The sequence below is a fragment of the Mesoplodon densirostris genome, chromosome 9 (genome assembly GCF_025265405.1).
Source record: "Mesoplodon densirostris isolate mMesDen1 chromosome 9, mMesDen1 primary haplotype, whole genome shotgun sequence".
In the NCBI taxonomy this organism is placed as follows: Eukaryota; Metazoa; Chordata; class Mammalia; order Artiodactyla; family Ziphiidae; genus Mesoplodon; species Mesoplodon densirostris.
In genome coordinates this window covers 96,163,502-96,176,065 of record NC_082669.1, presented here as the reverse complement: position 1 = coordinate 96,176,065, position 12,564 = coordinate 96,163,502, and the positions used below count along the sequence as shown (strand labels likewise).

Sequence of the window (12,564 nt, the reverse complement as noted above, 5' to 3'; positions counted from 1 at the left end):
AGAGAGCAAGGAGTTGTTTTTAGGAAAAGTGGCAACAGAGATGGGATTCCCCCATGCTGTCCTCAACTCAATGTTTGCAAAGGCATATTTCTTATCAACCTAGGAGACGTGAATTGTTCCAGCAGTGAAAGTGAATGATTTTATAGACTCATAAATTCATGGATTCCTGCTGCTGGCAGTCTCATGCTATTATTGGCAGTTTACTGCCCTGTGCAAATGGGGACTTTGCTGCCACGTGGGGTGGAAGGCGGAGGGCTGGAGGCAGGCAGGTTCTCACTCTAATCTGAGCTGCTCCTCAAGAGATATGATCTTGGGACTTCCCTGGTGGCACAGTAGTTAAAAATCCGCCTGCCAATGCAGGGGACGCAGGTTTGAGCCCTGGTCTAGGAAGATCCCACATGCTGTGGAGCCACTAAGCCTGTACGCCACAACTACTGAGCCTGTGCTCCAGAGCTCCCGAGCCACAACTACTGAGCCCACGTGCCACAACTGCTGAAGCCCGCGCACCTAGAGCCTGTGCTCTGCAACAAGAGAAGCCACCGCAATGAGAAACCTGCGCACTGCAACAAAGAGTAGCCCCTGCTCTCAGCAGCTAGAGAAAGCCCGCGTTCAGCCCCGAAGACCCAACACAGCCAAAAATAAATAAAAATAAAAATAAAAAATTTATTTTAAAAAAAAGGAGAGATGTGGTCTGGGAGAAGGTGGATCACTTTCAATCTTTGGGATAATCTTAGAGATAATTTCTAAACAGACAGACCAAGGTTCACAGCAGGTGCCTTATACCAGCATGAGGCCCATGGACTGTAAGAGCTGGAAGGACCCCAGGGTTCTTCTTAACCCAAGGTCTTTATGTTGCAGCTGAGGAAGCTGGACAACTTGATCATCAGAGTTCAGGTGTAAGGTCCTATCTTTTGTTCTGAAAACTGAATTGTATAAGCATAGAATTGGGAATTCCTAGTTTAGCATCAATTTACATTTAAAAGTTTTGGGTGGATCGTTGATAAAAGCTTTGTGTGAGTCGGCACTAAGATATGGTTATGAAAAATGAACATACTATATTTAAAGATAGTCATTATATTTATAAAATAAAATTAATACATGTTCGTGGTAGGGGAATTTGAAAAATATTAAAAAGTATATAGACAAAGTCAGAAATCACCCATAAAATCCAACATCTCTACTATCTAAAGCCAATTGTGTGTACGTATAGGTCAAAAATATTATATAAGACAATCATGTTGCATCTACAATTCTGTATTGCACTTAAAATTAAACTTTTTATTTTGGAGTAATTGTAGATTCACATGCAGTTGTAAGAAATAATACAGAGATCCCACGTACACTCTACCAAGTTTTCCCCAATGGTAACATCTTGGAAAAACTATAGTACAATATCACAACCAGCACATTGACATTTATAATCCACTGATGTTATTCAGATGTCCCTCTTTTACTTATACACATTTGTGAGTGTGTGTGTGTTTAGTTCTCTACAGTTTTATCACGTGTAGTTTCATGTATCCACAACCACAGTGAAACCCAGAATAGTTCCAGTACCACAAGGAGTTCTCATTTTGCCCTTTTATAATCACACCCCTTTACTCTCATACCCACGCACTCATTCCTGACCCCTGGCAACCACTAATCTGTTCTCCATGTCTAAATTTTGTCTTTTCAAAGATGTTATATAAATGAATCATAACTGTCTTTTGAGATATATATATATATCTTTATATCTTTATATTTATATATATATTTATATATAGATATATTTATATCTTTATCTATATCTATATCTATCTATCTATATATATATAAAACCTTTTAGAATTGTTTTTTTCCACTCAGCATAATTTCCTTGAGATCTGTCCAGTTGTGTATCACTAATTCACTTCTCTTTATTGCTGAGTACTATTCTGTGGTATGGATGTACCAATTTGTTTAACTAGAGGAGGTGAGGTAGGTCAGCCATGTTGCCCGTTGTCCCTGTTTATTTTAGCCTCTACCAAAAAGAGTTGAAGGACATCTGGGTTGTTTCCAGTTTTTGGCGATTAGATAAAGCCTCTATGAGTACTCATGTACAAGTTTTTATGTAAAGATATGTTTTCGTTTCTCTGGGACAGATGTCCAAGAGCGTGATGACTGGGTCATGTACTAATTGTGTGTTTAATTTATAAGAAACCGCCTAAAATTTTTTTTGAAGTGTGAATCACATTTTTTTTTTTTTCTTTTGGCCATGCCACGCAGCTTGCAGGATCTTAGTTCTCAGACCAGGGACTGAATCCGTGCCCCCTGCAGTGAAACCGCAGAGTCCTAACCACTGGACTACCAGGGAAGTCCCTGAATCACACATTTTTAACATGTAGTGTGAATATTTCTCTAAGTAATAAAGTAGGCTTTGCAAAAAAGATTTTAAATGACAACATTATATTGCATGGGATGGGTATAGCATAATTTATTTAAGCTTTTCCCTAAGGTTGAACATTTTGGTTGTTTCAGATTTCTCTTTCCCTGTAGAAATCATGATTAGACGCCTGCATGTGCAGTTGGTGTGAAGAACAGGCCGGCTGGAACTGTTCTTGCCTTGCCCAGTGATGAGAAGGTTCTGAGAGATTGACTTGTGCTAACTTCACTGCACAGGGGCCTGAGGGAGACATCAGAATGCCACCCTTTATGTCGTTAAGAAAACCATCGCACACACAGGGAGTGTGCATGGTAGCACTGGCTTAAACGACATCCCCTTTGGCCTGTGTTGGAAGGTTAACATAATTGTAAACTCCTTGTTAGTTTACCAGGAGAAAGACACCAGAATACCACAACTCTTCCTGTGGTCAAGTGCCAGGGTGATCAGATGGTCCCCTGGTGAGCTTGGAACCAGGAAAAGGGTGGACTACCTCTAATGGCCCCATTTTCGTGGTCTGGTGCCTCCTTCTCATCTTGGGAATGGTCTTGGCATAGAACAGAACTCAGGGCATCTGCTGGCTGAGATGCACACGAGGGCTTCAGTGGGCTCTGCCCATGGTCACTCTCTTGATGGCTGCATGTCTGTGTGCAAAACCTCTTCTGATGGACACAGTATTTATTTTGTGAATTGATGCCCTCAATCAAGTCCTGTGAGCCAGTAGCTTTTCTCTCTCCTTCCATGGACTTGGTCTTTGGTTTTTGATCCATTTTGGGTGGATCCTGCCGTTCAGCACTCAGTGGGAAATGCAGTTTCCTCATTCCTAAGTTCTTGAAGGATACTTCACTGTAGCCTCTGGGTACTTACAGCTTCTACTATTGTAAATAACTTTCATTATTACAAATAACTTGCACTCTTACAAGCAACCCATTCTACATGCATCTTGTCTTTTTAAAATTATTTCTTTAAGGGAAATTTTAGAAGCATAGTCATTGGGTTCAAGAGTATGAACATTTTTTTTTGTTGGTGGCGGTGATCATTTATAATGCCATCCCTAGAAAAGTATAATAGCTCATTCTGGAGCTTTGTGAGAACGCCCACTTCATTTTATGTTTATCAATACTGGCCAGTAGATGTTTTAATGCAAATTTGGTAAGTGAAAAGGGCATCCGTTTTAATTTGTATGTCATTAATTGTCATCGATTTTCAATGGGCTGAGAGCTAGCGTGTAAACAGCCTGCCCCCTAAGGCAAGGCCAAGGGTTATCAGCAGGGCTGGGCCACTTCCAGTTTTCAGAAGTGCTCAGAACTTTGTATGGCACTGACCACAGTAAGAAAAGATTTCTCTGCTGAAGGCAATGGCGATGGGAGCTCCGTACTGAGCGTGTAACTTGGAGTCCCAGGCAGTACAGTCAAGTGGGCTTCATTCATTCATTAATTCAACAAACAGCTCTCGAGTACCTCCTTTCAAGGGACTATGCTAGGAATTGGAGGATCAGCCAGACACACTCTCTGCTCTCAGGAGTTTATAATCAAGGAGATGAGACAGACAGATAGTTACAAAGCAATGTGATAAGCACAAACAGGGTGCTAAGCCATAGGAACAGAGAGAGGGAAACACCAAGTGCAACCTGAGGGGTGAGGGCCAGGGATGACTAGGTGGAGTCTTTTTTTTTTTTTTTTTTTTACTTTTCTTGAACATTTTATTTCCATTCAGAGCTTAGCAATTACTTTAGCTTCACATTATTCTGTCATAAATGATAACCAAATGGCCTAAGTAGCTAAAATCATAAAACTATTATAAGCTAAGTCAATGGTATATATATATAAAGTTAATATAAAATGACAACTATATGGGTACACATTTGTTTTGAACCTTACTAGAAATATGCCAAAATAACAAGTTTTATTAAAGAATGAGGTCCTTGGGCAGAGGCGGAAGAAGAGTCACATCATCAAACATTATTAGGAAAACTGTAGGTAAAAAGACATCAGTCTACAATTTTAACCAAATAGAGGAGGAAAGGAGAGTACATCCTCAGGGGCGATGACAGTTCAGGAAAATACATTTACCGTCCATCACAAACTTTCTCACCATCTCAAGAGCTCAGCACAAGGCTTTCCAGGCATTGTTATTTTCCCACTAAGTTTCTTTGTGTGGAACATAAACCTACATTTATGGTAACAACAGGATATCATACTGCTATTTAACCTGACAGCAAAAAAACAGGAAAAAAACTTATTAGGGCCAGACTGACCTCGGACCACCTCAATACCCCTGAAAATAGGGGCAAAAAAATGAATCATGAAGAAACAGTATTCAAAGAGCACTGTATTATCTTATGTGACTTATAAAACAAGTAAAATCCAGCCATCTTTGATGGAAAAAGCCATAGTATTATGTGAAATTTAGGAATGTTTTGATGCTGATTTTTTACTGAAGTGGTACTCCAAGCCGTTAAGTTGGAACAAATTCCAAACTCACAGTTACTCGCATCACCTCAGTTTGATCATCCACAGCATCATATAACACAGCAGCTTTGTTCAGGCTCCCTCTGGATAAAATCTTCAGTTTCCCCATGGTTTTACCTAGAAATCCAGTTGTAGAATCAAACTGTGAATCCATTTCAGCTAATAATTTATTTTGATGTTTAACTTCATGGCCTATTTCAATGGAAAGAGATTTTATAGCAGTTACTTTGTTTCTCAGACTTTCCGTGAGTCTCTCATTTTCTTCTTCACAGGCACTATACCCACTATTAGGGTAGCCATAGTTCCCATAGTTGCCAGGAGGTACTCCTTCACCCAGGCCTGCACGCCTCATCCTGCCAGAGGAGCGGGGGAAAAGGCGGGCGAAGGGGTGGTAGAAGAGGCCAGGGGCCACCTGGACCGCGGCCTCAGTACCAGGGCCTGGCCAAACACCAACTTCTTCCCCTAAAGCGCCACGACAACAATGTAGTCTCTAGGTTGAGTCTTAAAGGATAGGAGTTCAAGGGCACAATCACAGGCAGAGTCAGGCAAAGGATTGGTTGAAAAGAAATCTCAGAAATTGTAGGTTAAACAAAGGGCAGCCCAGAACATCAAGATTAGAAGTAAGGACAAGAGGTGAAATTCTAAGGTGCCCCAGAACCTTAGAGAGCTCCAGGTGCCCTTATACCTCTGATCTGTTATCTGTGGTACCCAGGGTTAAATTGATTGATCCCTGCCCCAGGCAGAATGCTCCAGCCATTAAAGAGACCCTGCATGGTGAGTCTGAGCTCCAATACTCTTCAGAAGTGGGGTGTATTCGTCCTCATTCAGCCACGTGGCTTGTCTCACAAGTTGACTGATTCAGTGATGCTGCTGTGAGCACTGGTGGACTTGGAATCAGAAACGTCAACTTGAGACCTTGAATAAATCATTTAGTCTCCCTGAATCTCAGCTTTTTTTTTTATTTCTAAGATGAGAAAAAGACTTCATAGGGCTGTAAGAGGTTCAAATAAAATAAGGTATGTAAAAGTGTTTTGCAGCTACAAATATTATGGTTATTACTGTTACTATTAAGCTTAAAATAGTCATTTATTCATGGAAGCTCTGTTAATTGGCAGCTGATCCCTTCTATCCTCCTCTCAGACATATGTGTTCTAAGAATCCCCTGGAACTTGGTCCAGCTGCAGATTCCCAGGCACCATCCCAAGCAATTCTGATTGAGTGGGTCTGGGTTGGTTCCGTGAGTTTGTAATTTAACAAGACCTTGAAGTAATTATGATGCAGGTGGTGACACAATCACAAGCTGGAGAAACAGGAACTGAGTTCTACTGGGTTGGCCAAAAAGTTTGTTCAGTTAATGAATACGTCGTTCGATAAAGTTCTTGGTGAAAGTGAAAAACGTGCCTTTTATTTTTACTTAAAACTGAATGAACTTGTTGGCCAGCCCAATACAGTCGAATGTAGCAGGACTAAAGCCTCCTTCACCCTTCTGAACTCAACTGGTACAATTAAGTTTGAGATGCCTGTAGTAACCCAAGTGGAAACGTCCCCAGGTATTTGGGTAGCAGCTCAGGAGAAAGGTCTGGGTTGGAGGTAAGATTTGGGAGTCATCAGTGTACAGGTAACAGCTGAAGCCTTCACGAGGGTCGGGTAGGATAGCCGTGCTTCAGGTCGCAGCACTGCTTACTGTTTATGGGTCCCCGTTTGTTTTAGCTTCTACCAAAAATGGATGTCCCATGGTCTCCTCTTCCGGAGTTCTCTCGGCCCACAAATGGCACGATCATCCACCCAGATGCCCAAGCCAGAAACCTGCCAATCACTTACTATCTCTTCTCCTCACTCACCTTAGCTAATTAATCACCAAGTTGAGCTGATTCCACGCCTCCGTAATTCTCAAATCCTACCCCTGCCCCTGCAATCTTCATCCCCACTGCCACCCGTCTAGTCTCATCTCGCTTGGAGTGCCACAGGCTCCTAGCTGACCCCCGTCTTCCTTCCAGCCCTGTTCCCATCCAATCCAGCCTCCACTCTGAAGCCAGAGTGTGTGTGCTTCAGTCATCCGGCTCCTCCAACCAGCCAGAGCTAGTCCTGAGGGCAGACACCCTGGTCTTGCATATAATTGTGTCCCTGACACCTAGCACAGTGCCTGGCATCTAGTAAGTGTTCATTAAATGTTTACCCCTCGTCCCATCCCCATGCTCCGTGTCCTCCCTTATCTCCCAACTGGAAGCCTCAAGGGCAAAGAGAGATTATTAGACTGGAAGAAAAGATAACTTGTGGTTCACCTTGTGGGCACCCACATACTTTTCTTTGTATAATGGAATTGCTGTGGGCCCCAATAGCACCTGCTTAAACGAACATCAGTCTACCTGTTACTTTCATAGCAGGTGCCAGAGCATAAGCAGTAAAGGCTTAATCAGACATGCTGGAGCTAATGAGTGAGCTGGAGAATCTAGTGCCTTCTCCGGTTACATAAAGACAACTCAGTTAAATGTCTCCAAAAATTTTTAAAGAGAGAGTAAAATGGTAGGAAGGGAAAATGGGGGAAGAGGAATGCTTTGGACAGGAAACCGGTCAGAAGCCCACAGAGCCTACACACTGGAGTGACCCAAGAGTTTACATTCCCTCTAACTGGGCTGTCCTGCTTGAATGTGGTGGGTCCACACTGAATTTGTCCTCATTTATAATTCAGTAAATTTTTATTGAGCCTGTACTATAAGCCAGACACTGCTTTAGGCAATGGGGATATAGTAACAAACAATTCAGACAAAAATCTCCGTTCTCATGAAGCTTGTATTTTTGAGGGGGGAGGGGGACAGACAACAAGTAAGAAAAATATCTAGTTTGTTGGATGGTGGTAAGTGCTATGGAGAAAGACAGAGCAAGGCAAGGGGGCTAGGAATTCTGGAGGTATAGAACTGCTATTTTGTACAGGATGACCCGACCTTTCTGAGAAGGTGACATTAGTGCAAACGTGTGCAGCCTCCTTTGTGTGTTTGCTCAAATGAGCTGTCCATATGGGTATCTGGGAGAAGGCATGCCTGGTAGAGGAAAGACCTCCTGCTAAGGCCCAGAGGAGCTGCATTTTGTTGATCAGAAAACCAGTCTTAGTTGGTTTTATAGGCTCTGGTCAGAAATTGCCATGGCAGTTGGAGGTGCAGGAGGTGGGAGCCGTGGCTTCAGCTTCAGGCGCCTTTAGGGGAATCTGATTCACAACTTTCCTGTAGGGGGAGGTTTGGGCATTGGCTGCTTGTCAGGATTTCCCAAGTTCACTTTTTTTTTTTTTTTTTTTTTTTTTTTTTCCTTTTTTTGCGGTATGCGGGCCTCTCACTGTTGTGGCCTCTCCCGTTGCGGAGCACAGGCTCCGGACGCGCAGGCCCAGCGGCCATGGCTCACGGGCCCAGCCGCTCCGCGGCATATGGGATCCTCCCAGACCGGGGCACGAACCCGTGTCCCCTGCATCGGCAGGCGGACTCTTAACCACTGCGCCACCAGGGAGGCCCCCAAGTTCACTTTTGAAGATCTGAGATCCCAGTCAAAATAGGATTTGCCTGGGTCCTCAGTCATCACAGAGGCGACTCTTCTTGCCTGCCCTGTGCGGCCAGACTGTTCGCCTGGGGTATGCTTACACCTTTGGAGTCAGGTAAAGCAGGCAGAGTGGAACAGGTCTCTACCTTGTCTTGCCACGGGTTTTGCTTTTTTTTATCTTTTCAAGTTTCTCTAGTGCAGATCAGGACGCCTTTGGGGCTAAATTTCCATGCAGTAGGATTGGAGGATCTGAGCAGAGTGGCAGTAATGATTCTGAGTAGTATTTTGACAAATACACAAAGTCATACCATTAGAGGGAGGGAGAAGGGAACAAACCTTGCAATTTACTGATGGGCTATTCACTGTGCTAAGCGTTTTCCATACTGAAACATTAGCTAAATACATTTTCATTATTACTCTGGAAGGTAGGTGGAAAGTGAGGCTCAAAGATATTGACTATTTCCCTGCTTACAAAAATATATGCACTTTATAAAAATGTCAAACAAAAATCCATAAAAAATAGGAAGCGAAAGTCCCTCAGAGTTTCACCTCTTAGAGGAAACAACTACAGGAGGTTAGTGTTCAGTCTTCCTGAATTTTAAAAATGTACACACAAGCACATACGCATACCTTTTTTTTGCCCAGCAAGAAACTGGGACTATATTATACATATTGTTCTGAAACTTGCCTTTTTTCTCAGAACAGTGTGCCTTGGTTATCTTGCTGTGTTAATAAATCTTATTAATGAAAGCAGACTTTTGGGGGAGTTAGAGCTCTCTGATAACACAACACCTGGTTGTGTGACTTCACACAAGTCACTTTGCCTCTTAGGACTACAGTTTCCCCCATTTGTAAAACGAGGGCAGGCAGATCACAGAGGATTCCGCGAGGTAATGCCAACGAGCAGGGCACCTCAGCCCCTCGCCCGCCTCGTGACTATCTGGGATAATCTCCAAGGTCCAGCCCTACTTGACTTGGACGGCAGCCGCCACTTTCAATAACTCAGATGACAAAGCCGCTGCCAGCGGTGCCAGAAAACCCCGGCGGGCACTGCTTCTTTCATTCGCTCTTGGAGCTGGGTGATGGTGTCGCGGGGCGGGGCCTGGGCGGGGCCACAGACGCGCGGCGAGCGGTGCGTGCGGGCTGGTAGGCCGGCCGCGGCGTGACGCGATCAGCGACCGCGCCCGGCCCCGCCCCGTGCGGCCTAGGCCCCGCCCCTCCGTCCCTGGTCCGCCGCGGCCCCTCACGGCGCTGGCGCAGAGATGGCGGAGGCAGTGGAGCGCACAGACGAGCTGGTCCGCGAGTACCTGCTCTTCCGCGGCTTCACGCACACGCTGCGGCAGCTGGACGCCGAGATCAAGGCGGACAAGGAGAAGGGGTTCCGGGTGAGGGGCCGGCGGGCGCGGCGCGGGCAGAGGCGGCCCCGAGGGGGCACGAAGCTGGCTCTCCCCCAGCACTGCCCTCCGGGGCGGGAGCGGCGCTGTCACCGCGCCAGGGGGACCGTCGACATCAGCGCGTCCGGCATTCGCTTGACAGATGCGGAACTGAGGCCCTGAGAGAGGACGTGACTTGCCTGAAGTTGCCCAGCGAGTTAGGAGCATCGCCGAGGCTGGAGCCCAGGTGCCCTGACTCCTGGTCCGGGGCTCCCTTCTCCACCCCAGCCTCTCAGCAGGTGCTGGCCAGTCATTGGTCAGGATGGCGATGAGGTTTTAGGAGCTAACGTGGGGTAGATGGTTGGGGTTTTGGCAGCAGAAGTATTCTGAAGTTGGCTTCCAGTGGCATTGGGAACAAAGGGGTCTGCAGCCCAACATGTTAGCTGGGTTCAAGTACCTGTTTGTTTGAAACGGCTTTATCAGTGACTCATTGGCAGTTTTGCTTCACGATTGAGGAAGACCTTGTGCATTTGAAAACATACTTCCCCTGCTCAGACATGATTTTCTGTTGAGAAGTTCTTGGAATTTATATGTGTGTGATTTGTGTGTATATTTGCTGGCTTCAGTTGGTGTTGGCAGGTGAGGCAGTGAGCTAGCAGCAAGAACACTGGAGGGGAGTTAGGAGGCCTGGGTTCTTGTCTTGCCGAAGTTAGTGGCTACTTGGTGGTGGCAAAAGCAAATCATTTCAGCTGTCCAAGCCTCAGTGTTCCTGATCTATAAAATGGGTGTGTTGGAATGGTATCAATATTCAAAAGCCTTTCCATCTTGTGTACTCTGGTATGATTGCTCCTCACAAGGAGGTTACTCCTTTGGCTGACACTGAGCAGCTGCCAGGACTTTGGTAGTGCTTTGAGGACTTGAAGGAGACAGTACATCTCACCATGAGCCTTGGAATCCTGGAATGGAGGAGTTAGGAGGAGGGGCATGGAGATTGTCTCACTCTGTCTTTTTTGCTTTTTGAAATCTTAGGTAACTGAGACCAGAGAGTTGAAGTGACATTGCCAAGGTGGCTGAGTAAGTCAGAGGCAGATCCAGGCCCTCGACCCAGATCTCCTTCTTCCTGGGCCAGGAAGCTTTTACACCTGCAATTTGCATGCTTGGTAGAGGGTCAAAACACATATCTACATCAGGAAAAAAACCTAAAAGCTATTACGTTACTGTGTTTTGAAAGTTTTATAGATTGCTAACTTAAAGAAAAAAAATTTTTTTTTTTTTTAGGTGTTGGGGGTAGGAGTTTATTAATTAATTAATTTATTTTTGGCTGTGCCGGGTCTTCGTTTCTGTGCGAGGGCTTTCTCTAGTTGTGGCAAGCGGGGACCACTCTTCATCGCCGTGCGCGGGCCTCTCACTGTCGCGGCCTCTCTTGTTGCAGAGCACAGGTCCAGGCGCGCAGGCTCAGTAGTTGTGGCTCACGGGCCCAGTTGCTCCGCGGCATGTGGGATCCTCCCAGACCAGGGCTCGAACCCGTGTCCCCTGCATTATTAGCAGGCAGATTCTCAACCACTGCACCACCAGGGAAGCCCAAGGAAAAAAAAAATTTTTAACATCCAGAAGCCACAGCAAGAGGAAAAAGCTGTCTTAACTCTGTGGAACGAGGAGAGAATTCCCTTCCGTCCTTCAATGCCTTCTCCATCTCATCTTTTTCTCACCAGGTGGACAAGATTGTGGACCAGCTGCAGCAGTTAATGCAGGTGTATGACTTGGCTGCCCTTCGGGATTATTGGAACTACCTGGAACGTCGGCTCTTCAGCCGCTTGGAGGATATGTACAGACCCACCATCAACAAGCTGAAAACCAGCCTGTTCCGCTTTTATCTCGTCTACACAATCCAGGTGCTTTTGGTTTAGGGATTTCTTGGTGGAGAGAGTTCTTTGATCCAGAGATAGATTTTCTTTTAACGCCTAGGGACAGCTGTCTCTGTTACTCCTGGGAGAGGGTGAAACAGTCACAGTGCAAATTATTTTTGACTGTTTTCCTACTTCTTTTCTCCTTCTCGTCTGTAGATGATTGGACTTGTCTTCCTCATTCCTATTTCCCCTCTTGTTTTAAGCACGTAAGCCTGGGGGGTGTTTTGAAGAATATAAGTAGCTGGGTTAAGTTTGAGTAATAAAGATTATGGCTGACCTGGGGGAGTAAATCACTTAGATTATTTGAAAATCAACTAGGAATTAATTTTTAGAATGGTATTTATCATCAGGACTTTATTTTATTTTACTTATTAATTCTTGAAGATTTTGTTTGTTTGTTTGTTTGTTTGTTTTCTTTTGCGGTACGCGGGCCTCTCACTGTTGTGGCCTCTCCTGTTGCGGAGCACAGGCTCCGGATGCGCAGGCTCAGCGGCCATGGCTCACGGGCCCAGCCGCTCCGCGGCATGTGGGCTCTTACCGGACCGGGGCACCCACGTTCCCTGCATCGGCAGGCGGACTCTCAACCACTGCGCCACCAGGGAAGCCCTGAAGATTTTTTGATGTGGACCATTTTTAAAGTCTTTATTGAGTTTGTTACAATATTGCTTCTATTTTATGTTTTGGTTTTTTGGCCCCAAAGCATGTGGGATCTTTGCTCCCCGACCAGGGATGGAACCCACACCCCCTGCATTGGAAGGCGAAGTCTTAACCACTGGACGGCCAGGGAGGTCCCTCAGGAGTTTAGTTTAAACCAGCTTCTTTGAAGTTACAAGGAACTTGAGAAAAGTGTGATGGTTCTCTTGATTTTATAGAGTTTATAGATCATG

General features: G+C 45.2%; 2 protein-coding genes across 5 annotated transcripts in view; one reads left to right on the top strand and one right to left on the bottom strand.

The window, feature by feature from the left end:
- WDR91 (WD repeat domain 91) overlaps positions 1 to 12,564 on the top strand; it is a 51,575-nt gene that overhangs the window by 14,795 nt on the left and 24,216 nt on the right. The window contains exons 1-2 of one of the 4 annotated variants that reach the window (XM_060107653.1): positions 9,628 to 9,782; positions 11,483 to 11,662. In XM_060107653.1, coding sequence (XP_059963636.1) covers positions 9,660 to 9,782; positions 11,483 to 11,662 — 303 coding nt within the window. In that variant the 5' untranslated portion in view covers positions 9,628 to 9,659. Of the gene's footprint in view, positions 1 to 9,627; positions 9,783 to 9,933; positions 10,018 to 10,821; positions 10,845 to 11,482; positions 11,663 to 12,564 lie in introns of those variants that run through there. The other 3 variants (XM_060107654.1, XM_060107655.1, XM_060107656.1) reach the window with 3 other exon arrangements.
- Positions 4,859 to 5,258, bottom strand: LOC132496428 (BET1 homolog). Its single transcript, XM_060108809.1, has one exon. It carries the CDS (start codon positions 5,222 to 5,224, stop codon positions 4,859 to 4,861), a length of 366 nt encoding a protein of 121 aa, XP_059964792.1. The 5' UTR covers positions 5,225 to 5,258.